The sequence below is a fragment of the Artibeus jamaicensis genome, unplaced genomic scaffold, assembly GCF_021234435.1.
Source record: "Artibeus jamaicensis isolate MK-2021 breed Jamaican fruit bat unplaced genomic scaffold, CSHL_Jam_final contig_465, whole genome shotgun sequence".
In the NCBI taxonomy this organism is placed as follows: domain Eukaryota; kingdom Metazoa; phylum Chordata; class Mammalia; order Chiroptera; family Phyllostomidae; genus Artibeus; species Artibeus jamaicensis.
Window position 1 is genome coordinate 25,542,866 of NW_026521843.1, and position 15,244 is coordinate 25,558,109.

Sequence of the window (15,244 nt, forward strand, 5' to 3'; positions counted from 1 at the left end):
CTTCCAGTGTGGCACCAAAGGTCGTACACCTCCCTTTCTTACGGGGAAATTTGGGAGAATTCCATTTGGCCTAGCTCATATCTCACAACCATCCCTGTAGTATTAGGTTGAACTTTATGAAATTACTGTTAGTCATATTTTTATCTTCCTGTACACGTAGATTCCGATCGACCCAATAGTGTACTCTAAAGTTGCGTAGCTTTGGAAGTAGTTTGTAATTGCTGTATTATAGGTACACTTTATTTAACTAGTCTTTTGTTGTTGTTATATACTTAAGGCAGATGTTAGCTATGTGCTTTATGGAGACCATACCTTTTCTTCAAAGGTCGACACATTGGGGGAAAGAAAGAATAACAAAGAGTCTTTTGCTGATTATACAGTAGTGCTTTGTGCGTAGGGCTTGGGGACTCTCAGTACTACAGAGTGCTTTCTGGGCATTGATGCTGAAGGAGAGTGATCTGATAGGTAAGGCAAAACTGAAGTGATTTGTACTGTTTATTTTATTTTCAGAGAAGTATGATAATGATGTGGTAATTAAAAAGGATGCTTTGAATACTTCGCTCTCTTGCAAGTTTCCAAAACTCTATAAAGTGATATATTTAGGGAACATTTTGGTGAAAAAAAACAGTTAAGGTAATAGAATAAATTGGAAAAATTTGACCTTGGGGAAACGTTTAATAATTTTAATTTTTGTCAGATATATTAAGCTTAAATAGCCATAAAAATTTTGCAGAAGTTAATCTGTAATAATAATGAGGGTTTTCTACCTCCAATTTTTCTCATTTTTTAAAAGACTTACCTGGTATTGTTCTTATTTGTCAGTAGATTCTTCCTTAGGCAGTTTATTTTTTAAATATTACATATTTTCTTTATAGATGATAGTATATCTGCTGCAAGTACTTCTGATGTTCAAGATCGCCTCTCAGCGCTTGAGTTACGAGTTCAACAACAAGAAGACGAAATCACTGTGCTAAAGGCTGCTTTGGCTGATGTTTTGAGGCGTCTTGCAAGCTCTGAAGATCATGTAGCCTCAGTGAAGAAATCAGTCCCGAGTAAAGGTAAACAATTGTGTTGTAAAGTAGAAAGAGTCTTGCTTTTCCAACACTTTCTTTGCAGTAATATATAAAACTATAGTTTCTCTTTTGGATTACTTGTGATTACAGTTTGTTTTCTATTTCCTCTTTCTTTATTCTCAAGAAATTTTGAAAGTTTATTATTATTTTAAATTGTATTTTTTGTGTAATACCACTAATTGTGTATGTGTAGGCTTTTATACTATAGTATTTGTGTGAATTTAGTATTTCACCAAGAGCAGAAACTGAATCTTCTTTTACATTTCACATAGTTATTGGCATTGTATCTTGAACATAGCAGGTAGGCACTCACATGTACTTTTGAATCAATCTTATTACAGAAGTTATAAAAATTATTATAGTTTAAATATTTCTTTCTAAGCCTTCTGTGGTCATGAGTCAGCAGAATCCTGAAGAATTTAAGCTCTGAAACTTACTGCTAACTCCACAGTACAATGGGAATTTTAACTTTCTCACAGGTTGAGAGAAAGCATTAAGACTTTGCTACTCTGAGTTTAGAGGAAATGTACTGTGGCCTTTCCCTTTCTCCAGTCACCCAGAAAGAATTTAAAATTTCTTCCACATTAATCGAACAATTAAACATATTATTTCATATATCTTACTGATTTCTTGATAGAGCAGGTGGACATACTGATGATTGATCATCCCCATTTTGGTGATAAGAAAAGTGAGGATATTCATTGGCTTATTACCTCACTATTGTAATATGTTAGTGCAAATTAGTAACCTAGAGAGGAGTCTTACTAGACTCCTAGTAAGTCCTACTAGAGTCTAGGCCACATAGAAGAGATTAACCAGTATATGAGGAGCAAATTTGTTCAAAAAATTACAAATTTAGTTTCTGAATGTTGAGTTTGAGGTATATACGCTATATATAAATATCTTAGATAACTGAATTATGGGTCTAGTGCTGATTTTAGTCAGGGCTAGAATAAGATTTAGGAAACATTCACCTTATGGATGATAATTGAAGCCATAGAAAGAGGATGTAAAATGAGAACAAAGCTCAGGATAGCTCTGTTGAGAGCTCCCGTATTTCATCATAACAAAGTTACCAGCTGCAACAGAGATGTCAAAGAAAACAATGACTGAGGGGTGATTCGTTGATTTGACATTTTCGAGATTATTAGAAACTTCTCCAAAAGCGATTTAAATGGAATGATAGGATTGTAAATCAAATTGCAGTATTTTTGAGAAGCAGCAACTAAGGAGAATTATGGGATTGAGAGCCCCAACTTTCAAAAAATTTGCCTGAGAGGTGATAGTAGTTAGAAGAAGGTGCTAGTAATTTATAGTAGTTGATAGAAGGTGATAATAGTTAGAAGAAGATGCTAAATTAAAGGCCCATTTTATTTATTTTTATTTTTTAAAATGTTATGGACTTGAGCACAAAGATACATTGAGGACCAAAAAGCATCAGAAAGGAAGGTGGTGGAAGAAGGGTGATGGTAATTGATGAGACAGAGTTTGAGAAAGGGTCTTAGAGCAGGTAAGAAACTATTAGTCTTAGAAAACATCTCTTCCCACAAGATAACATGAAAAAGATACAACTAAGTGAACTTTGCTACATATCACAGTTGTCAGGGCTGGAGCTTCCCTTCCTTATCTCTTTCTCCTCACAGGACAGTGGGGTCCTTTAAGAAAATAAAACAGTTCCTGGGGGGTAGAAAAAAGAAGTTAATGCTTGGAATGGTTACAGTAGAAAATGGAAGACTATAGACATACGGAAGACATGCTGAATGACCTTGAGAGCACTGGGGTGGGAGACTTTGGGGGAGAGGCATTTATTCTGCCTGGTTTTGTGACTCCCATTCTTATACTTCCCACCCTCAAGCACACTGGACCCAGGACTGGGATAAAAGACTTGAGAGTTTGGCAGAAGACTTGGAAGAAACCTCTTTAGCTAATAATGTTATGTTGTGCTTTTTTAATTTTTTGAGAGCCAACTTTGATTATTGCTAGGATCACACCAGGTAAAATTGATTTTTACAAGAGGATTCTGGAGTAGCATGAGGAGGAGATCAGTTAATGTATGTGAGCTTTACAGAAAAGGTAAACTTGGCATAAAGAATAGGTTTCCCATCTCTCATTGGTCTATGTACCCTCAGTTTCTGACTCTGTATAATAAGTATTTTAAACCCTATAATAGAAAATGATACGCTTGGTTTTTTATCCATATGTTTTTTAAAAGCTTGTTTTAAATAGTTTACAAATCTGAAAAGATCAAAAATGTTGATTATGGTAAAACAGTAGTACATTGTAATCTTGTGTTGGAAATTTCTAAATGTTTTCTCTTTATTTATCAAGGTATTTCAGTAAAGGAATATTTACAAGGAAATTTAGAGGCCGCTTTTTAAAAATTTGGTAGATGGATGGTATTTTATATGACACATCAGTTAGTTAGCACCTACCTGTTTCAGTGTCATAACATATAAATACAATTAAACAGCTGTAATTACTATTTCCCAGGCACATGGCTTTTGTAAGTTGTCCTTTCTAGACTTTTTCTAGGTGTCTGTATTTGTAATTCCTTTGTCTTCAAAGTGAAGTTCAGATCATTTTGTTAAAGGCTCTTTAGTGGAGAGTTAGCCAGTCCTGGAACGACAGAGCCACCTACAGCTGCTACAATGGAATTTTTTTTCATGTAGTACAAACTCTTTAATTTATATTAATAACTTCATTAGAGAGATACTGTGTTCCTTTCCAATAATTCTACTTCATAAGTTTACTTGGACTGCTATTAATATATGCTAACATGGTTACCGATACATTCTGAAATGGGATCTACTAGTGTTTATTCTTTCTTTCTTTTTTAATCCTCACCTGAGGATATTTTTTATACTTGATTTGAGAGAGTGAAATCAGTGTGAAAGAGGAACATTGACTGGTTGCCTGCTGTATGTGCCCCCACAGGGGATCAAACTTGTAACCTAGGTATGTGCTCTGACCAGGAATCAAACCCACAACCCTTTGGTGTACAAGACAATGCTCCAACCAACTGAACCACCCTACCAGGGCCACTAGTGATTATTCTTTTTTAAAAATGTATTTTACTAATTATGCTATTACAGTTGTTCCAGTTCCCCCCCTTCACTCCCCTCTACCCTGCACACCCCCTCCCACCCACATTCCCACCCTTCAGTTCATGTCCATGTGTCCTAAGTTCTTTAGATTCTACATTTCCCATACTATGCTTGCCCTCCCCCTATTTTCTCCCTACCTTTTATGCTATTCTCTGTACCTTTCCCTCCTCTCTTCTACTCTCACTCCCCTGTTGCTAACCCTCCATGTGATCTCTGTTCCTGTTCTAGTTGTTTGCTTGGTTTGCTTTTGTTTTAGGTGTAGTTGTTAATAACTGAGAGTTTGCTGTCTTTTTACTGTTCGCATTGTTCATATTTTTATCTTCTTCTTCTTAGATAAATCTCTTTAACATTTCATATAATAAGGGCTTGGTGATGATGAACTCCTTGAACTTAACCTTATCTGAGAAGCACTTTATCTGCCCTTCCATTCTAAATGAAAGCTTGGCTGGATAGAGCAATCTTGGATGTAGGTCCTTGCCTTTCATGACTTGGAATACTTCTTTCCAGCCCCTTCTTGCCTGTAAGGTCTCTTTTGAGAAATCAGCTGACAGTCTGATGGGAACTCCTTTGTAGGTGACTGTCCCCTTATCTCTTGCTGCTTCTAGGCTTCTCTCCTTCATTTTAATCTTGGCTAATGTAATGATGATGTGCCTTGGTGTGTTCCTTCTTGGGTCCAACTTCTTTGGGACTCTCTGAGCTTCCTGGATTTCCTGGAAGTCTATTTCCTTTGCCAGATTGGGGAAGTTCTCCTTTATTATTTGTTCAAAGAAGTTTTCCACTTGTTGCTGGTACCCCTATAATTCGGATGTTGGAACATTTAAAGATGTCCTGGAGGTTCCCGAGCCTCTCCTCATTTCTTTGAATTCTTGTTTCTTCATTCTTTTCTGTTTGGTTGTTTCTTTCTTCCTTCTAGTCCACACCATTAATTTGAGTCCCAGTTTTCTTCCCATCACTATTGGTTCCCTGTGCATTTTCCTTCATTTCACTTAGTGTAGCCTTCATTTTGCATCTAATTTGCAACCAAAATCAATCAGTTCTGTGAGCATCCTGATCACCAGTGTTTTGAACTGTGTATCTGATAGGTTGGTTTTCTCTTGGTCGCTTATTTATATTTTTTCTGGAGCTTTGATCTGTTATTTCATTTGGGCCATATTTTTTGAGGGGAGAGGGTCTTGTCACGGTTGTTGTGTAGTGAGGGGTGGAGCCTTAGGTATTCACCAGGGCAGGGTAACCTAAGGCTGGGTTGTGAAGCTGTATGTGGGGGGTGGGGTCAGAGAGAGAACAGTGGCGCTTGCTCCGCTCTCTCGGATTTCAGCCCCTTCTGCCTCTTCCCACAAGCAAATTGGGCCCTTCTGGTGCTGATTCCCATGTGGGTGGGCTTGTTGTGTATGTTCTGGGACCCTGTGGGTCTCTCCAATGAACTCTCCTGTGAGGCTGGGAGTCTCTCCGGGCACCTCAACCACCACAGGTTGTTTCAGGCGGTGCTTTTAAGCATTAACTCCCAGCACTGGGGCCCTGAGTTGCGCAGTCTTTTTTGCTGCCTGCCCCTTTTCACCTGGTTTATTTGCATGTGAATGTGTGACCTCGGTCAGCCTGCTGCCTTGTGCCTCACTGGATCTGCTGGTTTCCTCCCTGCCCCTGGGGTCTGCTAGCCATCGCCTGCCTGCCCCTGGTTTGCTAACCACCGCTTTTTCCTGCCACAACCCCTGGCCACAACCCCTCTCTGCTGGCAGCCTACTCTGCCCCTCTTACCAGTCTGGATGAATGGTTGTTGGACTTGCGTACAGTTCAATTTTCTGTCTGTTGGTTGTTTTTTTGTTTCTAAAGTTTTGTTGTCCTTAATTTTGGTTATGCAAGGAGGCACAGTGTGTCCACCTACACTTCCATCTTGGCCAGGAGTCGCTGTGCTCCACTAGTGATTATTCGTCAAGTTGCTTTGTCGCCTTAGACATAGGCTTTGAGTTGCTTTCTATAAAATGGATTTGATGGGGTGGGGTTGATTATATCTAGTAATTTGGGGAACTTGTTTTAGAGATAAGCATAATTCATTGTTGAGAATTACTCTGTTTCCCTTTAGTGGAGAATTTGACTAACCAATTATGTTTTCCAATGTTGATATTAAAACAGTAAGAAAGATGCATATTTAAAGTTTTATTAACTTTATTATTAGTGATTCTAAACAGCTTTAATTTAGAGTTTATACATATTATGCTATGGAAAGTGATTGGAGCCCTGGCTGGTGTGGCTCAGTTAATTGAGTGCCATTCTGTGAACCAAAAGGTCACAGGTTCAGTTTCCCATCAGGGCCAGGTTCCCTGGTTTGGGGGCATGCGAGAGACAGCCAGTTGATGTATCTCCCACACATTGATCTTTCTCTCCCTTTCTTTTCTTCCTCCCTTTCCCTCTCTCTAAGAAGTAAATAAATAAAATTTAAAAAAGAAAGCAATTGGAAATCATGTTAAGTCTGCTTCATTATTGGTATTTGTCTATAGTCTAATAGAGGTCCACTGTCAATTTTGAGTTAAACAGGATTAATATATTAATGATATGACTATTTTATGAAGATTTCAACAGTGAAATTGTTTTGTAGGATTTTGTGTTTTTTCTTCAATTAATAAGCGAAGTCATTTCTGATAGTGTGGAAAATTTTACCTTATGTGAATTTTTAAGGCCCTTGTAAAATTAGAATTTATAACATTCACTTTTATATAAACTGCTGACAGGAAATGCAGCATCTTAAGGTAATTACATTTTCTGGAGGATTTTTCTCTTGAGGTAGGACTAAACTATGGATAAATAGGGTGGATTTTTTTTTTTTTAGGGTGGAATTCTTTTAAGAAGCTGTGGTTAGAAAAGTATAAGTCACCTTCCTTATTAATGAAGGCAGCTGTTGTATAGTTTTGCAGTAGTTTTTGGTGGCGATATGAGGGATGTAAATTGGCTTCAGGTGTGGCTAAAACTAAATGTTAATAGCTTATAGACTTTCTACTATGTCACTTCATAGTAGTATTGCCATTCAGTAAATGTCACAATCAGAAATACCCCTAACTGGTTATTTTAATATTTGTAGTTCTTCTAGTAACCTCTCCGGTGTGCCAGCAGTATAGTAGTCCTCCCTAATGCATAGGGAATATGTTCCAGGACCCACAGTGGATGCCTGAAACTGCCAATAGAACCCTCTGTATTTATTGTTTTTTCCTGTACATACGTAAGTACCTATGATAAAGTTTAATGTATACATTAGTCACAGTAAGGGATTAATAATGACTAATGAAATAAAAACAGTCGTAATAGTGTCCTGTATTAAAAGTTATGTGAGTGCGGTCTTTTTCTCTTCCAAAATATCTTACTGTACTGTGCTCACCCTTCTTGTGATGATGTGAGATGGTACAGTGGCTACATGATGAGATGAAGTGAGGTACTCTGAGCGGCGTGCAATTTAAAACTTAAAAGTTGTTTATTTCTGGAGTTTTCCATTTAATATTTTTGGATCATGGTTGACTGCAGGTTACTACAATCTTGGAAAGCAAAACTACAGATAAGGGGAGAACTATTAAAAGCTTGGCTTTGTTTTCTTTCCTTGAGTATTTACCAGGTAGAAAGTTTTCCCAGTAGTTTCTAAGGTGCCAGTCATTTAAATTTCTCATATACCTTATGTTGGGGAATTCTTTCCTTTTGACGGCATGTGTTAATAATATATGCACCAGTTGCAACTGAATCCCTGCCAAAAGAAAAAAAATTACCTGTAGTTAGCAGCAAAATGGAAGGCCAGGGAACACTTTGGCAGTTTTAACTGCTGGGAAGACAAATTATGTCACAGCTGGTGCCTGGGAAACCTATTAAGACCTTTTAAGGTGACCAAATGAATGTAATTTGAGAATACAGCCCAGTGGCATTATGTGAAGACAAGCTATTAGTACACAATGGTATAAAAGCAAAGGAATCAAATTTATCTGAGGGTGGGAATCAGTCATTTTAAACCAGGAAAACTGCCGGCAAACCGAAAGTATCCGGCATTGTAATTGCCACTTGAGAAATGAGAGAACCCAGAGGCAAAATTGGATTGAAGAGGATATCAGTTCTCCAAAAGAAACATTCCTAATTATGTTAGAATCTGGGATGATGTGTTATCAGCACAGATCTGTATCATTTGGCTCTTATTCCAAATAACATTTAGGAGAAGACAGGGATTGTAATGGGTTTTCTGTAAGTGTTGTTGATAAGTAGATGCATTAATCTGGTTGGAAGCTGTGAATTTCCTTTGCGGGGCCCTTGGGCTAAAATGACTCATAATTGTGGTAGAAGATGGGAGAGTGTCTTATTATTTTGACAACAGATCAAAGACTTCTAAGCTGCTCTTTGTATACTGAAGTGTTTGGGTGGATATTACCTCAGACCAAGCAGCAGTTGCCATTTATAGAATTTTACTTCTCTCTGAGAGTCAATCCTTCTTTGGTTGTAATATACATAAAGGAAATTACCGGGACTAAAGTACACCTTCCTTAGAGATAAAGAGTAACGGAGAAGTGGACAGATAAAATTCCAAAGGGAAAAGGTAAAATTTGATGGAGTATATGTAGTCCTCAATCATCTCAAAGAATGAGGAGATTGAAACAAGGGGGCAGGGAGCTTGAGGATACGCAGAGAGAGAGTGGGAGAGGTCTGCTCTTGGAGCTGTGGGCATACAATGGGGAATCTGAGATAAGGAAGTTGAGTACCAACTAGAGTTCTTGCTCCATAGACCATATTTACCTTTCTCCTAATCAAATTTTTTCAATCGTAAGGGCCTCAAATTATTTCCTGAAACTGATCTTTTTCATTTTTTGTTTCTTACTGGAATTGTGTTAAATTTTTTTGTCTGTCTCTTTTGTTATATTTGCTATTTCTGCTAGGTTATAAACTATTTTGAAGGCAGGGACAGTTTCTTACTAACACAGCCAGCCTTGGAATGATTCAGTAAATACTTGTTAAGTTGAATGTGGGAAGAAGAAAGTTATTGAAGCAAGAAGTTGTGCTTTTAAAAATTACTGCTTTAGAAGGAGGAATTGGGATAGGTGCAAGAACAAGAAGATACTATGGATGAGGCTGCAAGAATTTTAGATTTTGAAGTTTTGAATATGCAACAGTTCCTAGTGATAATTTTACTGTGTAAGTCTTACAGTACAATGAAATTCATTAGTATTAATGAACTGTCAGGCTAAGGTATTAGAAAGGTCATCTGCTTAGGAACGTCACCAAGGAATATAAACCATTTGTGTCATGATAAAGTATAAAAATTATTATTGGCTTCCAGCCCTGGGATTATGATGGTTTCCACTGTGATTAAAACTAAATTGATATATTCCTGGTTCTGGATTGCCACTCAGAAATAGAACTACCACGGTGTCTTTGGGTACTAGAGGTCACTATTACTTCTAGACTTGCAGGCGAGCTAATCTTCGAGAGGGTTGTGGCTCAACCTTTGTAATGCCCAAGCACTGGGGGAGAAGGATGCATATATACACATTATATATATATATGGTTACCAATGTATTCCACTCATGAATTTTTATAACCGAAATAATCAATTTTTATGTTCCTCCCAGTAATCTAATATTCTAAGTTTCAGAGAATACAGTTTAGACTTCTCAGTTGAAAAACAAGCATTTGCTCACAGTTCCTTTTTGTTCTGCTTCTGCTTATTTTCTCTACTTGAGGTGATCAGTCACTCTTTTATTCAAATACTAAGGATTCCCAGTACTGAGAGTTATCTCAAATTAAGCTGTAGGATTGAAAGAGGCCATGAAAATCTTCTGGTCTTTTCTTGCTATTTATGTAAGTACCTGGAGACCTTGATGATTGAGTAGTATTATCTGCTTAGATATTTACTTGTTCTGAATTCCTTCTGATAAATTATTATCTGTTATCTTAACACAGTTCAAAATGTTACTCTCCTAGGCAGAATTATTCCTTTCTCCTTAGCTAGAATTTCTTCTTCCTGGACTCAAATCTTGACTTCACTGCCTACTACAATATAAATGAGCACATTAACAATCTCTCTAGGCTTTAGTTTCTTCATCAGCATGACAATAGGACATCCCTTTTAAGGTTATGGTAAAGGTTAAAGGATATAAAAGTTACAAAGTACTTAGGAGAATGCCTTGCATGCAGCAGGTGCTTGATAACTAATACTACTCCACACCATTAATTGTATGGACAGTTGTCTGTTTCCTCCATCTTTTCAATGTGCCCGGCACTGTTTTAGGTGCTGGAGATTAAAGAAATAAAAGACACTGTATTTGCCCCCAAAGGACTTCAGAAAAAGTAAGAAAACAGTTAAGTCAAATACAATATTATCTGGCCCTGGCTGGTTGTAGCTCAGTGGATTGAGCACAGGCCTGCGAACCAAGGATCGCGGTTCGATTCCCAGTCAGGGCACATGTCTGGGTTGCAGGCCAGTTCCCTGCAGGCCAGTTCCCAGCAGGGGTTGCATGAAAGGCAACCATACACTGATGTTTCTCTCCCTCTCTCCTTCCCCTCTAAAGATAGATAGATAGGTAGATAGATAAACAAATAAATAAATAAAAATTAAAAAAATACAATATTATCTGATAATTGGTATTAAAAAGGTAAATTTAGGGTGCTCTGGGAGCACCTAGGAAAAAATACCTAACTTCAACTGAAGTTGAAGATTTATTGTGGGAGGTGACTTTAGCACTCATCTGCCTTCATGGTCTTAACAGCTTACTATTGGTGCTGCTTTCCAAATTGTTGTCTATATTCAGCACTTCAGAACTGACTGTTCTACAGTGTTCTGCGTGTATGCTCCTCAAAATTCATAAATTTAAAATGTCCCCAAACTGACTTCAGCCCCAAGCATTTCTTAAAACGACTTCCTCCTTTCCATTCATGCTACTTGGCTCTCGTTTCAGCTTCCCATTATCTCATGCTCAGACAGTTGCCCTGAAATCGGCTCTTCATTTAGCCTCTGCAGCAGGGGTGTGCACCCTGTGGCCCACAGGCCACATGCAACCCAGGATGGCTATGAATGTGGCCCAACACAAAATCATAAATTTACTTAAAAACATGTTTTTGCTTCTCAGTTTTTGTTAGTGTTTGTGTATTTAATGTGTGGCCCAAGACAACTATTCTTCCATTGTGGCCCAGAGATGCCAAAAGGGTGGATGGACACCCCTGCTAGAGTGTTTTTCTATAAAATGTAAATTGACCTAAGTCCTTTTTTCAGCTTAAAACCTTTTAGTAAAATCTGTCCTCAAAGATAAAGTCTCTGTCATCTAAGTCCTGTTTACCTCTCCCACCTGGACTCTGCCCTCTATTAGGCTACAGTCTCACTACACAAAGAGGTTTTTGTCTGCCACTCCTGCCTCACATATACACACCCCACTTTACTGGTCCTTTATACTAGAATCAGATCTCTGTATCTTATCTGCATTTTACCTGATTACCTGTTATCCTTTAAGACTTTGTTCTTCATTTTTTCTATGAAGCCTTTCTTGAGCTCTGTGTCCCTAAATCGTCCTTTCAGAATTGTATGTCTTGTCTTTGTACTTCCATGATACTCAGTTACTGTACTAAGTTTTCATTGCCAGTGTGAATCTTTTGCAGGATTTTGAACTCCTTGATGCCAGTGGCTGCCTTGTGTTCTTTTGTAAACACAAGGCTACAATCATAATAGGCCCTGAGTAAACATTTGATGAATACATATTAATTTAGGCATGCAGGGATGACTAGCATATGCCAGAGAGAAGGACCATTCAGGTGCAAAAGCACAGAATGAAAGTACTTAAAAAAAAGTAGAGTTCAGAATAAACTGAAGCATGAGGTGTAAGTTTGGGAGTGTCAAGAAATGAGCCTCAACTAGTAGACAGACCCAGAGTGGAAGGTTTTCTTTTTTCCTTACTAAGAAATTTAATTTCTATCCTGAGGACACTGAAGAGCCATTAAAGGATTTTAAACTGAGGAGTGACAGGTAGATTTACACTAATCCATTAATTCTAAGAGGCCTGCATTTCTTGGATTTTAACATCTCTGAAATTACAATTCATCTTACAATTGATTATGTTTTATAGTTCTCAGGCAGCACTACTTCCTAGTGGTATTCAAGATAATGGTGCATATATAATCCATGGTATATTAAATTTAAAGACATACAACATGTTTTAGAAACATACTGGCACAGTGTAGAAAATAACCGTAAGAGCAAGATAATACTGCAAACAGTTAGTATAGAGATAAATTTATGAACATAATCCAGGAGAGAAGTTTGAGGCAGTAGTGGTGAAGATGCATTCATTTAGCCATTTAGATAATTCAGTGCTTTGTACATGCCATGCATGCATAATACTAAGAATGGCGAAATCTATACAGGAGTCACAAAGGAAGGAAGGTTTCCATTGTAGAGTTAAGAATCGTTATAAATGGTGATGAAGACTGTGAAAGAAGTAAAGAAAGTACTGAGAGAGTAAACTAGGAGAGGCACTTAAGATAAGGGGATCATAGAAGCTTTCTTTGAGGAAGTAGTATTGAGTTGTAATTTAAAAGATACGTATGAACCTTCCAGGTGAAGAACTTTCCAAGTAGAATAGCAAATGAAAAAATGTTGGTGCAAGAAGGGATAGGGAGGAAAGGAATTCAAGATTTTGGTCATATGCTCAAAAAACAAATCCACCATGATTCTTACACTATATACAAAAATTAAGTCAGAATGGGTTATAGTCCTCAGTATAAGGGCTAAAACCATAAAACTTTTATTTAAAAAATATAGGAGAAAATCTTAGAGACCTTGGGTTTGGCAAAGATGTCTTAAATAAGACACAAGTACAAATAATAGAAAAATCAATTAATTGAACTTCATCAAAATTTTAAAATCTTTTTCTTTCCAAACTGTTTTGCAAATATACTGGCAAACTACAGAACAGTAGGAAATATTTGCAAAACATAACAGTTGTCAAGGAATTTTTATTTAGGATATATAAACAACTCTTGTGGCTTAAGTAATTAAGACAGCACATTTAAAAAATAGGCAGAAGAATTTGAAGACATCACCGAAGACATATGGGCGTCAAATGAGCACATGAAAAAATATTTAATATCTTTAGATATTAAGGAAATGCAAACTAAAAACAGTGAGATACCACTACATGCTCATCAGCATAATGAAAAATAAAAATATTGGTCATTCCAAATATTTTCAAGGATGTGGAGCAACCAACTCACGCAGCTCAGGTGGGAATGTAAAATGGTATAACTACTTTGGAAACAAGTTGGCAACTTTTTAAAAAGTTAAACATTCACCTACTATATGACCCAGGTTATTTACCTTTAATGAACGAAAACTTATGTCCACACAAAGACTTACACACTTAGTTTATTACAGCTTTAATTATAGTATTAAAAAACTGGAAACAACCCAAATGTCATCAGGTAAATGAATAAAATATGGTAGTATATTCGTACAACCCAGGTTATTTACCTTTAATAAATGAAAGCATATATCCACACAAAGACTTAAACCCTTAGTTTATCTCAGCTTAATTACAATGGTAAAAAACTAGAAATGACTAAAACATAAAACATGGTAGTGTAGTCATTTAACCAGGTAGTTGGGGGTCTGTCTTGGCAGTAAGAAGGCAAGGCTGATCTTCAACAAAGAAGATAAACAGGTGTAACCAAGGTGTGAAGGTGAGTCAGGGTCAGATAATGAGCATTGCATGAGGTAATGAACCTAAGTTCTACAGGAACTACCATGAATATTTGACTTAATTTTTAAAATAGATTTTAATAATTAGATAATTTCACAACATTGAAGAAGTTTTTTAAAAAGTTACCCACAATTTTACTATAACAATTTAGGTTTCTGTTTTTCAGACTTTCATCAAAGTCTTTAACTTGAGGGAGTTCACATGATTAGATATATGTCTCAGAAAAAGAAATCTGCTAGAGGGGTAGGAGGAGCAAGGCAAGGGTCATGGATGAAGGTGAGCCATGGTAGTGTAGAACTGAAAGATGGAGACCGATTTGGGAGAGACAGAGGAAGAGGAACTGCTGAATTTGGGGATAGAAGGGAGAGAACAGGAAACAATCGGTTTATAACTTGAGTGACAGGATAATTAGATGCAATGTATCTTGTTAACTGATACAACTAATCAGTGCTCATCTCATCCTGACTCACCTTTGTATTTTAGGAGTGTTGAGGCCCACCTGCTTCCTGCCTCTGAAGAAGCCTTGTTTCACCAGCTGCTATTTCTTTCCCTTCTTCTAACCATGTTTCAGATTCTTCCTCCGCAATGGCTAAAAACTGCTTACTGTAGCTAAGCAGTATTCAGAAAGTTACTCTCCTGTGTTTGGTGGCTTTATTATTGCAAATCAGAAGCACCTCTAGGAGAGAGGGAGTGAGTAGAGCAATCAATCTGCATCCAGTTTTGCATTGTTTGAACATTCCGCCATGGAAACTATTTAGGTGATTCAGAAGATTGCAGTTCTGAGCAACTGGTGATTGGCAGCTTCATCATGTGCCCACTCATACATCATGTCTTGTTTTTTGGTTAAACATCAAATCATCCAGGTGACTCAGCCTCCCTACAGCCCAGATATGGTGCCCTGCAACTTCTGGGCTTTTCCTAAAACTAAAAACACTTAGAAAGAGAAGAGATTTCAGACTGTCGATGACATTCAGGAAAATACAATGAGGCAGCTATTGGCAATTGGGAGAACTGGGTGATCCCAGGGTGCCTACTTTGAAGGGGACTGAGGCGTCAGTCCTTTGTACAGTGTTTCTTGTATCTTCTTCAATAAATGTCTCTATTTTCATATTAACATGGCTGGATACCTTCTGGACAGACCTCGTATACTACATTTGGTTATCTGGTCAGTGGACTTTTGGGTGGCTTCAACTTTTTGGCTATTGGGAATAATGCTGCTGTGAATGTGGATGTACAGATATCTGCTTGACTTCCTGCTTTCATTTCTTTGGGGTATATATACAGAAGTGGTATTGCTAGATCATATGGTAAATTTCTTGTTTAATCTTTTGAGGAACAGCCAGTACTGTTTTACACAGCACCTGTA

General features: G+C 37.4%; 1 protein-coding gene across 4 annotated transcripts in view; it reads left to right on the forward strand.

Moving 5' to 3' along the window:
• EML4 (EMAP like 4) overlaps positions 1–15,244 on the forward strand; it is a 208,170-nt gene that overhangs the window by 115,802 nt on the left and 77,124 nt on the right. For all 4 annotated transcript variants that reach the window (XR_008391938.1, XR_008391937.1, XM_053666818.1 and 1 more), the window contains exon 2: positions 876–1,058. Coding sequence is in view for 2 of the 4 variants with exons in the window: in XM_053666818.1 (XP_053522793.1) it covers positions 876–1,058 (183 nt within the window). In the remaining 2 variants the exon portion in view is untranslated. The remainder of the gene's footprint in view (positions 1–875; positions 1,059–15,244) is intronic.